The sequence below is a fragment of the Scyliorhinus canicula genome, chromosome 13 (genome assembly GCF_902713615.1).
Source record: "Scyliorhinus canicula chromosome 13, sScyCan1.1, whole genome shotgun sequence".
Classification (NCBI taxonomy): Eukaryota; Metazoa; Chordata; class Chondrichthyes; order Carcharhiniformes; family Scyliorhinidae; genus Scyliorhinus; species Scyliorhinus canicula.
In genome coordinates, this window is record NC_052158.1 from 90,070,806 (window position 1) to 90,084,482 (window position 13,677).

The 13,677-nt window shown below is 45.7% G+C and overlaps 1 protein-coding gene across 1 annotated transcript in view; it reads right to left on the minus strand.

Annotated features, from left to right (window-relative positions):
• Positions 1–7,796, minus strand: part of wdfy1 (WD repeat and FYVE domain containing 1) — a 73,277-nt gene extending 65,481 nt beyond the window's left edge. Inside the window, exons 1-2 of the mRNA XM_038815025.1 lie at positions 7,578–7,796; positions 3,927–3,994 (exon numbers count right to left, since the gene is read on the minus strand). Coding sequence (XP_038670953.1) covers positions 3,927–3,994; positions 7,578–7,714 — 205 coding nt within the window. The 5' untranslated portion in view covers positions 7,715–7,796. The remainder of the gene's footprint in view (positions 1–3,926; positions 3,995–7,577) is intronic.
• Between the last annotated feature and the right edge of the window lie 5,881 nt (positions 7,797–13,677).

Sequence of the window (13,677 nt, forward strand, 5' to 3'; positions counted from 1 at the left end):
TAGTAGCATGGACGGAGGATTGGTTAATTAATAGAAATCAGAGTGAGGATTAATGGGTGTTTCTCTGGTTGGCAATCAGTAGCTAGTGGTGTCCCTCAAGGATCAGTGTTGGGCCCACAATTGTTCACAATTTACATAGATGTTTTGGAGTTGGGGACCAAGGGCAATGTGTCCAAGTTTGCAGACGACACTAAGATGAGTGGTAAAGCAAAAAGTGCAGAGGATACCAGAAGTCTACAGGGGGATTTGGATAGGTTAAGTGAATGGGCTAGGGTCTGACAGGTGGAATACAATGTTGACAAATGTGAGGTTATCCATTTTGGTAGGAATAACAGCAAGCGGGATTATTATTTAAATGATAAAATATTAAAGCATGCTGCTGTGCAGAAAGACCTGGGTGTGCTAGTGCATGAGTCACAAAAAGTTGGTTTACAGGTACAACAGGCGATTAAGAAGGCAAATGGAATTTTGTCCTTCATTGCTAGAGGGATGGAGTTTAAGACTAGGGAGGTTATGCTGCAATTGTATAAGGTGTTAGTGAGGCCACACCTGGAATACTGTGTTCAGTTTTGGTCTCCTTACTTGAGAAAGGACGTACGTACTGGCACTGGAGGGTGTGCAGAGGAGATTCACTAGGTTAATCCCAGATCTGAAGGGGTTGAATTACGAGGAGAGGATGAGTAGACTGGGACTGTACTTGTTGGAATTTAGAAGGATGAGGGGAGATCTTATAGAAACATATAAAATTATGAAGGGAATAGATAGGATAGATGCGGGCAGGTTGTTTCCACTGGCGGGTGAAAGCAGAACTAGGGGGCATAGCCTCAAAATAAGGGGAAGTAGATTTAGGACTGAGTTGCTCTTGAACAGGGAGAATGTTAAGGAGGCAAGGATTGCCGAAAAAGGACATGAGTGAACCAGTTGTGTTTTTAAAGACAATTGACGATGCTTTCAAGGCCATCAAATTTCGGGTTTTCATTGAATTCAAATTCCAAAATTCCATGGTGAGATTCAAGCCCCCCAGCATTACCCTGGATTCTGGAGTACTAATCCAGTGACAATACAACTACACCACCATCTCCCACTAAAAACACAAAAAGGAAAGAATAAAACTAAATACTTGATAGAATACTCGATCAACTCCTTCAGTGAACTCCTTTTTCCTATTAAAGGAGGATGACAACAATGTGGTGGGGGGGAGAAGAGAAAAACAGTAACGTAATGAAGCAGGGAAAGAAAACAAAGTGGAAGACCAGGGAAGAGAATTTTTCAAGAATCAGTTTTGTGGGAACGATTTGAATTGCTGCAGTGTTTACAGGGAGGTAAAGATAGAATTACTTTAAGTGGACTGGACAGGGTGGCATATTTCACGAAAAATATGTAGGCATTGTCAAATGATGGGGTGAGTGATGGCCTAGGGAGATAGTTGGGGTAACAAATAAACATGAAGAGCCATAACCTCCTCAGAGTGGCAAATGGCAATTCTGTATCGATTTACCTGCTCTTAAATCTCAAGCGCCTGGTAGCACTGCGCGCAGTGGTTAGAACTGCTGCCTCACAGCACCAAAGTCCCAGGTTCGTTCCCAGCTCTGGGTCACTGTCCGTGTGGAGTTTGCACATTCTCCCCGTGTTTCCATGGGTTTCCCCCCACAACCGAAAGATGTGCGTAAGTAGGTGGATTGGCCACGCTAAATTGCCCCTTTGTTGGACAAAATAAACTGGATACTCTAAATTTATTTATTTTTTTAAAAATCTTAAACGCCTGCCTCATCCGACCTTCCTGACTCAGGCTAGGATGAAATTCAGCCAGCAAAGTGCGCCCCAGCTCTAGCAGCGGAATGTAAAAGGAGTGGAGCGAAGGAGGACACACTCCCTTTTCAATGCCACTCGCTGCCGTAAAGCAGGCAAGTTCAAATGCCTCATTGCAAATAACAGGCCACCGCAAGTGTGCGCGTCCTGAGCTCAGGTTGTTTTCACCTGAATAGGGGTACAAGACAGGGGTGTCCATTGTCCCTACTTTTATTTGCCTCAGCAATTGAGCCGCTGGCCACTGCTTCGAGGTCGGCCACTGCTTCGAGGTCGTCCACTAGATGGTGTGGGATTGAGCATGGAGCATAGTGTCCTTACATGCAATCTGGAGGAGATAATGAAGCTGCTCAGGTGTTTTGGCTCCTTCTCGGGGTACAAGCTGAATCTGGGCAAAAGTGAATATTTTCCAATGAACCCCTGCAGAGGGGAGCTGATCTGGGGTGACTGCCGATTCGTCCGGCCAGGACTAGCTTCCATTATCTGAGAATCCGGGTGGCCTATGATTGGGCCTTGCTCCACGAGGGCAGGAGGGAGGCCGATTTGAAAAGATGGGATGCCTCCGGTGGGACGTCTCCGGTCTGACATTGGTGGGAAGGGTACAGACGGTGAAAAATTATATTTTCCCGAGGTTACTGTTTTTGTTTCAGTGTCTCCCAGTCTTTCTTTCCAAGGCTTTCTCTTGCAGGGTCAATAAATTGGCATCTACTTTTGTTTGAGCTGGCAAGACCCCTCGGGCTCATTGGACATTTCTGCAGGGATAGGCAGCCTGGGGAGTTTGCACTACCTAATCGGTTACGATACCATTGGCAGCAAATATTGATAAGGTGTGGGGGTGGCTCAGGAATCTGGATTCTATCTGGGCACTGATGGGGCAGGGTTAATGTATGGGGTCGAGTCGGAGTGCCTGGTTGCTGCCCCACTCCCATTTTCCCCTGTAAGATTCACTTTGAGCCCATATGTGACAGAGGATTTGGAATCAGCTTAGGCAGCATTTTAAACTGGGCTCCATGTCACTGTTGGCTCCGATTTGCAGGAATCATAGGTTTGTGCCATTTGGTTTGGATTCATTATTTAGGTCATTGGACAGGGAGGAATTGGGAGAGGTTTAGGGGCATGGTTTTGGAAGGTAGGCGCGCCAGTTTGGATGAGCTTTTAAAGAAGGGGGGGTCCCATGCAGGACTCCGTCTGGAATAGTTTACATTAGTTACCCTGAAGTTAGAAGTGCTTTTATTTCTTCCAACTCTTTCTGGATAACTATAAGTGTAAAACTGGCAGAACCATCCAAAGTTAGCAATTAAATCACTTTGTTGGATGGTTCCCAGCCCAATTGTCCAGGGGTAGTTAGCCTTTGTGGACAAATGCCAAGTAAACCTCACCTGGGAACTTCAAAGAGGGATTACCCAGCATATCGTTTGGAGTACCCCCAAATCCGATGCTGGGCAGCCAGGAAGTTACAAGTCACTGATTCCCAATTGTGGAGTTAACAGGAAGTCGGAAGCGGAACAAGTTGGGAAGCAGACAGCTGGGGGAATTATAGGGTGTCCTCTGGCGTTAGAGTTAAAGTGAGCTAACGGGCTGGTATTTTAGTTTATATTGGTCATGCCTCCCTGAGCTGATCAGACATTCTGTTACCATGAGATGTGTCAGCTTATCTCCATCTCCATTGCACCAAATAGGGGATATCACTTCAAACAAACAAATAATACATTGTATCTTTCAAATGCTGCTGCATTAGTAATGCCACTGTATGCATTAGAGCATAGATCTTCATATTTTAACTTTCATAATGTGTTCCTTAAATGGGATAGATTTCTATAATTATTTTGATCACTTTGTGACTGCACAGCATCACAAAATGAGGAAAGCTTGGTTGATTTAAAAAAAAAATCTGTCCACTATTGCTACTTCCTCTACACACTGATGAGCCACATGAAGGAAAATTCTGACGGTTCCAATAGAAACCATTTATTCCTATTTTTCAAACATATTGCTATATATTTTGCAAATATTTTGCAAAAGCAACTTTTTGGAATCAACTTGAAATTCAGAAAAGAGACTAATTAGTGAATACGACAAACACTCCATCCTAAGTCTATTAATTTGGATCCTTTACTCACCTGATACAGTATGAAAGATGCTTGGCCAATACTGACCACTGTCTCGCTTCAACCACACACGTATCGTTCTGCAGAAAGAGACAAGGGCATTAGTAACTTCTCACAAACATGAGATGGACTCACTTTGGAGCATCCGCGATGCTGAGGTGGTCATGGATAGCACGTTTAGCGAGTTTGTCACACCGCAGGTTAAAGTTACTGAGGGAGATAGCAAATGGGTGACCAAACGACAGAGCAAGAGTAGGAAGGCAGTACAGGTGTCCCCTGCGGTCATCTCCCTGCAAAACAGATATACCGCTTTGGATACTGTTGGGGGAGGTGGCTCACCAGGGGAAGGCAGCAGCAAGGTTCATGGCACCATGGCTGGCTCTGATGACACTAAGATGAGTGGTAAAGCAAAAAGTGCAGAGGATACTGGAAGTCTGCAGAGGGATTTGGATAGGTTAAGTGAATGGGCTAGGGTCTGGCAGATGGAATACAATGTTGACAAATCCATTTGGTAGGAATAACAGCAAACGGGATTATTATTTAAACGATAAAATATTAAAGCATGCCGCTGTGCAGAGAGACCTGGGTGTGCTAGTGCACGAGTCACAGAAAGTTGGTTTACAGGTGCAACAGGTGATTAAGAAGGCAAATGGAATTTTGTCCTTCATTGCTAGAGGGATGGAGTTTAAGACTAGGGAGGTTATGTTGCAATTATATAAAAGGTGTTAGTGAGGCCACACCTGGGGTATTGTGTTCAGTTTTGGTCTCCTTACGTGAGAAAGGACATACTGGCACTGGAGGGTGTGCAGAGGAGATTCACTAGGTTAATCCCAGAGTTGAAGGGGTTGGATTATGAGGAGAGGTTGAGTAGACTGGGACTGTACTCGTTGAATTTAGAAGGATGAGGGGGGGGGGGGGGGTGATCTTATAGAAACATTTAAAATTATGAAGGGAATAGATAGGATAGATGCAGGCAGGTTGTTTCCACTGGCGGGTGACAGCAGAACTACAGGGCATAGCCTCAAAATAAGGGGAAGTAGATTTAGGACTGAATTTAGGAGGAACTTCTTCACCCAAAGGGTTGTGAATCTATGGAATTCCTTGCCCAGTGAAACAGTTGAGGCTTCTTCATTACATGTTTTTAAGGTAAAGATAGATAGTTTTTTGAAGAATAAAGGGATTAAGGGTTATGGTGTTCGGGCCGGAAAGTGGAGCGGAGTCCACAAAAGATCAGCCATGATCTCATTGAATGGCGGAGCAGGCTCGAGGGGCCAGATGGCCTACTCCTGCTCCTAGTTCTTATGTTCTTATGTACATTCCCATTAAGATGGAACATGGATTAATAATCCTACTCAAAAATATGTTTTAGTCACAGTGAATTGAACCAATTAGCTCTCACTTTCCCAATCATCTTTTAGGGAATCTTTAAGCAATTTACAGTTTTCCCTGCAGTTCAGAACACCATTAGAAATTTTAACTAGGACAAGGGTGTCAAGCCATTCAAATGGAAATTTCATACTTGCTATCTGACACACTTCTATGTAAGCTTAATTACACAAGGGATGTATTTCTTCTACATTATTCATTGCACTTAGTTTTAACAGCATGCATTTAACTTAATACAGGAAAACAATGAGCACAATACTGAAAATTCATAGCAACTTCGTGCAGGCATAGTTTGTCACAGTGGGTATGCAAGCATAATTGCAACTCAACTAAGAGACAAGAACACCACAAGGACTGATGGCCTGAAACTTTTCACAATTTTAATAATAATAATAATAACTTATTGTCACAAGCAGGCTTCAATGAAGTTACTGTGAAAAGCCCCTAGTCGCCACATTCCAGGGCCTGTTCGGGGAGACTAAAGGCAACATTATTTAAAAAGTAAGTTTAGGGAGGGAATTCCAGAGCTTAGAGCGGAGGCAGCTGAAGCCACAAACCACTAATAGTGGATCGATTAAAACCAGGAATGCACAAGGTAGCAGGATTTGAGATGCACAGATATCTCAAGAGGGTTGTAGGGCAGAGCTGGAGGTCACAAAGATGGGGATGAGCTGGGCAGCTGCCGATTTGGTGGGGGGGGGGGGGGGGGGAGCTGATTTGAATGCAAGGACGAGAATATTGAAAAATATTAAAAAGGTTTGCTCAACCATGAACATGTGTAGGTCAGTGAGCAGGGGAGTGATGGACAAACAGGGCTTGGTATGCGTTAGGGTATAGGCAGCAGTTTTAGACAGCCTCTCAGTACATGGTGAGGTGCACATTGGAGTAATTAATTCTAGAAGTAACCAAGGTATGAATTAGGTTTTCAGCAGCAGATGTCACATTCACATGTGACAGCAGCACCGGGCAAAGTCACATAAGCGGAAATATGTGATGGCCCAGATATGTGGTTAAAGCCCATTTTAGGGCCAAATATAACACCAAGATTGCAAAAATTCTGGTTCCGTCTCAGACAGTTGTTAGGAAGAGGGATGGAGAGATGGGAGCAGTGTTGTGGCAGTAACTGAAGATAATAGCTTTGGTCATCACAAAAGTTAATTGGAAGAATGTTCTGTTCATCCAGTACAGGATGTTGGACATGCAGTGTGACAATTTCGACACAATCCATGAGTCAAGAGTTAGTGAGGTAGAACTGTGCGATGTTTTGACTTTAGAAATTGACACTTGGTAACATATTGTTGTCAGAGGTAAACATATTCTGTATCTGACAGTACTGAAATGGTGCTAACATGAGTGTCCTTTAAACATTTCACACCATGCTGAAGAATTTACAAACTGTCAAAACATTTCAAAGGCTCAGGACACATTTGTTACTTCTGCATCAAAAGATGATTTATATATTTTGAAAAAAAAGTGTAAAACAGAACTTGTTTCATGTGGCAGAGTCAAACTCCCCCAAAAAGTTTCAAGAGTTAAGTTTGATTGTGATCTTTGCAAAGCCTCATCGCCATGAAGTTTTAATCATTTAAAAAAAGGGGGGGGCAGAATTTTTCTTCTAAAAAAAAGTCAAACAAGAAAAACTCCTGATGCAATGTCATCTCGGTAGCAACAAGGATACAATAACGCTTTCTTCTCAAAAGTACTTCCCTCCCCCGGAAACAGCTGCTTTCCGAAACGTGACGACGCTCTGTTCAACATTATGGCACAAGACAAGACATTTTTTTTCCGCCTATCCGTCTCAAATCTACCTGGCTAGTCAAACTTTAGGACATTTAGCCCACGCTCGGAAAACATGTCTCTCAGGCCATGAAAAAGTTAATACCGTCACATGATAACAGCATGGGAAGGATGAACCTTTTTCCTCCCGTCACATAAAAGCGGTTTCTGGCAACGACAACAACAAAAAAAGTGCCCCATCTGCATTTGCTCACAGCACCCTGACGTCCTGAAAGCCTTCAAGTCATCGGTTGTGGCTGCAGGAGAAGGTGAACCAAGATGTAAACAAATCTGAAAGGAAGCCGGACCGAGTCAATTAACAAATAAATTCCCCTGCCAATCAAACGCACACATAAACCCACATCCAATTCGGTTACAAGAGTTGCAGCATTCGCTTTCATTTTAGATTGAGGGAAACACTGTATTCCAGTCCAGTACGTGAGGGATGACCTATTGATCCCCCTCCCAGCGGCTCAGGAGTAACCCAGAGCTCCTTAGTACCTGTCCTCGCCCACTGTGATCACCCCGTCTTCCTTGGGGATGAGGACGGCCGCGTTCACCGTGTCCTGGTGCCCTTCGATTTTGTTCAGCAGCACCGGACGGCTCGCTTGCATCCGGGAGTGGATTTCTGCCGCCATCTTCCTGCTTTTTCTTTTGGAAAGCAATCAGCTGACGGGCTCAGTCTTACTTTGTGTTTACCGTATTCACTGAAGTAGAGGCGGCTAGTGGTGGGGCGCGTGCAGCCACCGCGAGGGTTGTGCTGAGAAGATGATTGACAGGTCGCCTCCAGCATCAGATCATAGAATCCCGACAGCGCGAAGGCAGGCTATTCGGCCCATCGAGTCAGCACCGACCCTCCCAATGCACCCTACCTAGGTCCTATCCCCTATCCTATCCCTGTAACCCCGTGAACCCACCTATCCTTTGGACAATACGGGGCAATTTAGCATGGGCAATCCATCTAACCTGCACATCTTTGGGCTGTGGGTGGAAACAGGAGCACCCGGAGGAAACCCACACAGAAATGGGGAGAATGTACAAACTCCTCACAGTCACCAAAAGTCAGAATTGAATCATAGAATTTACAGTGCAGAAGGAGGCCATTCAGCCCATCGAGTCTGCACCGGCCCTTGGAAAGAGCACCCCATTTAAGCCCTCCTCCACCCTATCCCTGTAAGCCAGTAACCCCACCTAATCTTTTTTGAACACTAAGGGCAATTTGGCATGGCCAATCCACCTAACCTGCACATCTTTGGACTGTGGGAGGAAACCGGAGCACCCGGAGGAAACTCACGCAGACACGGGGAGGACGTGCAGACTCCGCACAGACTCCGCACAGACAGTGACCCAAGCCGGAATCGAACCTGGGACCCTGGAGCTGTGAAGTGACCACTGTGCAACTGTGCTGACCTGTTACTTCTGAGGTAAATACTTGGTATCGACTGACAAATTCTGTAATAAGTTTAGAATGGTCATATGGGGCAGCAGGGTAGCATGGTGGTTAGCATTAATGCTTCACAGCTCCAGGGTCCCAGGTTCGATTCCCGGCTGGGTCACTGTCTGTGTGGAGTCTGCACGTCCTCCCCCTGTGTGCGTGGGTTTCCTCCGGGTGCTCCGGTTTCCTCCCACAGTCCAAAGATGTGCGGGTTAGGTGGATTGGCCATGCTAAATTGCCCGTAGTGTCCTAATAAAAGTAAGGTTAAGGGGGGGGTTGTTGGGTTACGGGTATAGGGTGGATACGTGGGTTTGAGTAGGGTGATCATGGCTCGGCACAACATTGAGGGCCGAAGGGCCTGTTCTGTGCTGTACTGTTCTATGTTCTATATCCCAAATACTGTGGACACATTTTCCAAAATATCTTTCCATATGTTCCATTGATCCATTTTCACTCCGCACCGCTCCATTAAAGTTTGAAATTATACTGACAATTATGTTTCAAAGATGGTGTTGCAAAAATGAGGATGTGTTGTTTCTTTGACTGTACGGGAATTGTAGATACTGTATAAAGAACATTGAACATACAGTGCAGAAGGAGGCCATTCAGCCCATCGAGTCTGCACCGACCCATTTCAGCCCACACTTCCACCCTATCCCCGTAACCCAATAACCCCTCCTAATCCTTTTGGACAGTAAGGGCAATTTATCATGGCCAATCCACCTAACCTGCCCATCTTTGGACTGTGGGAGGAAACCAGAGCACCCGGAGGAAACTCATGCAGACACGGGAAGAACGTGCAGACTCCACACAGACAGTGACCCAGCATGGAATCAAACCTGGGACCCTGGCGCTGTGAAGCCACAGTGCTAGCCACGTGTGCTACCGTGCTGCCCAAATAATTAACTAAAATTATTTTTAAAATTCCAGATGCAACAACAGATAGGTTTAGGAATTGGATATCAATCTCCAAGCCACAGCTATGTGTGACCCTGGAGAAACCATTGGGATATTAAACCAATATGTTTTTGTAATTTTCTTGCATATCTTCTTTACTATGCATAAAAATATTGAAAATGGGATGGGGGCAAGGCTGTTTGGCGTCGGCAGTATATGTCACAAGGATGGATATTTTTGTCGAATATTGGCAGGAGTATGGGGGTGAGTCAACAAGTCATGTGATGAAACCTCCAGGAATACATTTAATTGCAGTTGGCAACCCCAACACCAAGGTATATTCTAAAGTGCAAACCATTTATTATTAAATGCTTATTTTGAATTGATTTGCTGCGGAAGTGTTCACCTGTCACAGTGATAGAATATCTGAGTGACAGAATTATATTTTCCTCACACATGTTGACATGCTTCAGCATAGATCCTTTCATTGCGTTATATGGACATTCAAAAAAAGTTTGTAAAAACTATTTTATGATAACACTCTATTCATAGAACCCCTAAAGTGCCGAAGGAGGCCGTTGGGCCCATTGAGTCAGCACCGACCTTCTTAAAGAGCACTCCACCCCGACCTATCCCCGTAACCCCACTTAATGTTTGGACATGAAGAAGCAATTTGGAATGGCTAATTGGCCTAACCTGCACACATTTGGACTGTGGGAGGAAACCGGAGCACCCGGAGGAAACCCATGCAGACACGGGGGAATGAGCAAACTCCACACAGAGAGTGACCCAAGATCAGAATTGAATCCGGGTCCCTGGCACTGTGAGGCAGCAGTGCTCACCACTGTACCACTGTGCCACCTCCATTAAGCACTCCCAGCTCACAACAGATGAATTTTGGAATACTACAAGCAAAATGATGTATGATTTATAACCAATACATGTTGGAAAGTCTCAGCATCTTTGGAGAGAACAGATAAATTAAACTTTCAGATACCCTGTGTAGACTCTTCATCAGAACTAAAATAAATTACAGATCAGCATTTAACAAAGAACAGAAAAAAAGAAATGAGAGCAGAAACACACCCACACGCACATAAAACAGAAGTAGTATAAATCAATTTTATTAACCCAAAAGTCATCTGTTGGGAACTGGGAGCATGGCTTAATAGAGTGCTACCATAAAATACTATCCAGAAAAGTCAAATTTTCTGGGAGGAGCATTTCCCCAGACCATCATAGAAAATAAAATGTGCATAATCAGAGCATTAAAAAATCCATCCACCTCAGCAAAATATGTACTTGTATATAACTCCTGTGTATTCCCCTTATATAATACAACAAATACATACAGCTTCAGATTTAGTCATGACAAGTTGAGGTCCTATTGCCCACACATTGTAATTGCTTCTTTTTAAGTCTTACATGAGGCTGGAACAATGTGATTCAGAGTCAGTTGCAGCCCACATTATAAATAACAATAAGCTTTATTGTCACAAGTGTCATAATATCCACTCATGTATATCATGAGATGCAGACAGGCAGTGATTGACACACAGGATAACCAATGAACACACACGACACAGAACAACCAATCACCAGACAGGACACCACCACTATAAAGCCCGCAGGGCATTAAGGCTCTCTCCCTCTCTCTCTCACAGGACACGGCCAGGGAGATAGTCGCAGTGCACAGGCCAATGAACATCATCACCATGTGATAGTGGTAGTCTGGTCAAGCCAGTAGGAGGTTATCAATTAGGTTAATAGAGTGTCAACCCACAGCAGATTATGTACAGCAATCAACAGGTTCAATTAAAACAGTGTTGGACCATCTTCAGTGTCGGAAGCCTGTTTCTCGTTTTACTGAATCCAGTTGCAGTCGATGTTAGACCAACACAGATAACACATCATGGTATCAGAGAGCTATTAACTCTAATGAACCTACCTCGAGTGAATCTGCAATGACCAGCACACAGCCATCCAGCAGCATGGAAAAGATCCAACCTCCTCCGGATCTCCGGCAACCTCGGCACCAACTGCAAAGTCTTCAAAAAGAAGTTCCTCTTGTATATCGAGGCCTCCTACCTCGAGGCAGCATCGGATGCCCGAAAGATCGTGCTGTTCCTGTTGACTGCGGGGGACCACACCATCCACATCTATAACTCGCTCACGTTTGCCGATGGCGAAGACAAGACGAAGTTCAAGACGGTTCTGCTGAAATTTGACAACCACTGCGACATTGAGGTGAATGAGTGCTTTGAACGGTACATCTTCCAACAGAGGCTTCAGGGTAAGGATGAACCTTTTCAGTCCTTCTTGATCCATCTCCGCATTCTAGCGCAGTGATGTAATTATGACTCGACGGCTGATTCCATGATCCGGAATCAGATCGTTTTCGGGGTCCAGTCTGACTCCCTGCGGGAGCAGCTCCTCAAAATCAAACAGTTGACCCTCTCCGTCACCATCGAAACGTGCGTTGTCCATGAGCATACCAGGAATCATTACTCCCGCATCAGGGCGGCAGAAACTGCAAAACTGGCCTCCCACGAGGCAGACAGGGTGCAGGCCATTGCAAAAATGCAACGCCTGAGCATCGAGGAGAGTGGCCGTTTCGCGCACTTTTCCTGGGCCCCTACGCATGCGCGCCACGACCGGGTGGACGACGAGGCCTAAGACCCCGATGCGCATGTGAGAAAGTCGGCCGACTGCACTGCGCATGCGCGATGGCGCAAGGAACGTGCTGACGTCAGCGTCATGACGTGTCCAAATTGTGGCTCCGCCAATTTAAAGCGGCAATGTCCAGCCAAAGGAAGGCGATGTCTACAATGTGGAAAGCCTGGGAAATACGTCGCCTTCTGCAGGTCCGCTCCACCGACCAACGGCCAGCGATCCCAGCTGTAGCGCAGACGTGTCCGCTGCGTACAACAAGACATGCAGGATTCGGATCCCGGCAGCTTAACAGACCCCGATGCTGACTGCCTCGAGTCTCCATACCGGGTGGGCATAATCACCATGCGCGAGCTGGCCTCCACTGTGCCTGCAAACCGTCTTTCAATCCTCACTGTGGATCCTGACGACGAGCGGTGTGCTGTCATCACGGTTAACCAGTCTTGCATCCGATTTAAATTGGACACTGGCGCATCTGCAAACCTCATATCACAGTCGGACCGGGACAGCATCCGAGACCAACCTAGCATTCTTCCACCAGTCTGCCAGCTCGTTGACTACAATGGCAATGCCATAGCTGCCAGTGGATCGTGTCAGCTAGGTGTATCTCACAAGGCAATCAAAGTGACGTTACGATTCAAGATTGTCCGGCCTGACAAGGCATCCCTGCTCGGTGCTCGCGCATGCAAACTCCTAAATCTGGTCCAGCACGTCCATGCCATGTCCTTGACACCGGCGACTGCCTCGCCCAATGTAAATCTCCAGGCTGAGATAGACGACATTCTCACGTAATACCACAACGTGTTTGATGGAATGGGCACGGTCCCATATCGTTACAAGATATTGCTCAAACCGAATGCCATCCCAGTCATCCATGCACCGCGCCGGATGCCGGCCCCTCTCAAGGATCATCTGAAACCGCAGCAGATTATGTACAGCAATCAACAGGTTCAATAATACAGTGTTGGACCATCTCCTGTGTCGGAAGCCTGTTTCCCGTTTTACTGCATCCTGTTGCAGTCGATGTTAGACCAACACAGCAACAAGTAGGCTTACATTAACATTGCAATGAAGTTACTGTGAAAAGCCCCGAGTCACCACATTCCGGCGCCTGTTCGGGTACACAGAGGGAGAATCCAGAATGCCCAAATTGCCTAATAGCACGTCTTTCGCGGCTTGTGGGAAGAAACCGGAGCACCCGGAGGAAACACACGCAGAAATGGGGAGAACGTGCAGACTCAGCACAGACAGTGACCCAAGCCGGCAATCAAACCTGGGATCCTGGAACTGTGAAGCCATAATGCTAACAACAATGCTCCCGTGCTGCCCATATAACTTGAGTGCAGTTGTCTGTACTTTGCACTCTAGAGTTACTGGTCTCAGATTAGTGGTGACATTTAACTAAATTAAAAGGCAAATAAAATATCCTGGAGACAGTAATAAGATTTATAAGATTCAGACACCAGAATCTTGGAAGAGGAATCTATTCCTTTTTGACGGTCCACGTTTAAATCAGGCTAGGACCAGTGCCCCAAAGAATCAAATAACTAGGGCCATAGATAAGGCTTTAAACAAAGGGAGGAAACTGGAGCATCCAGA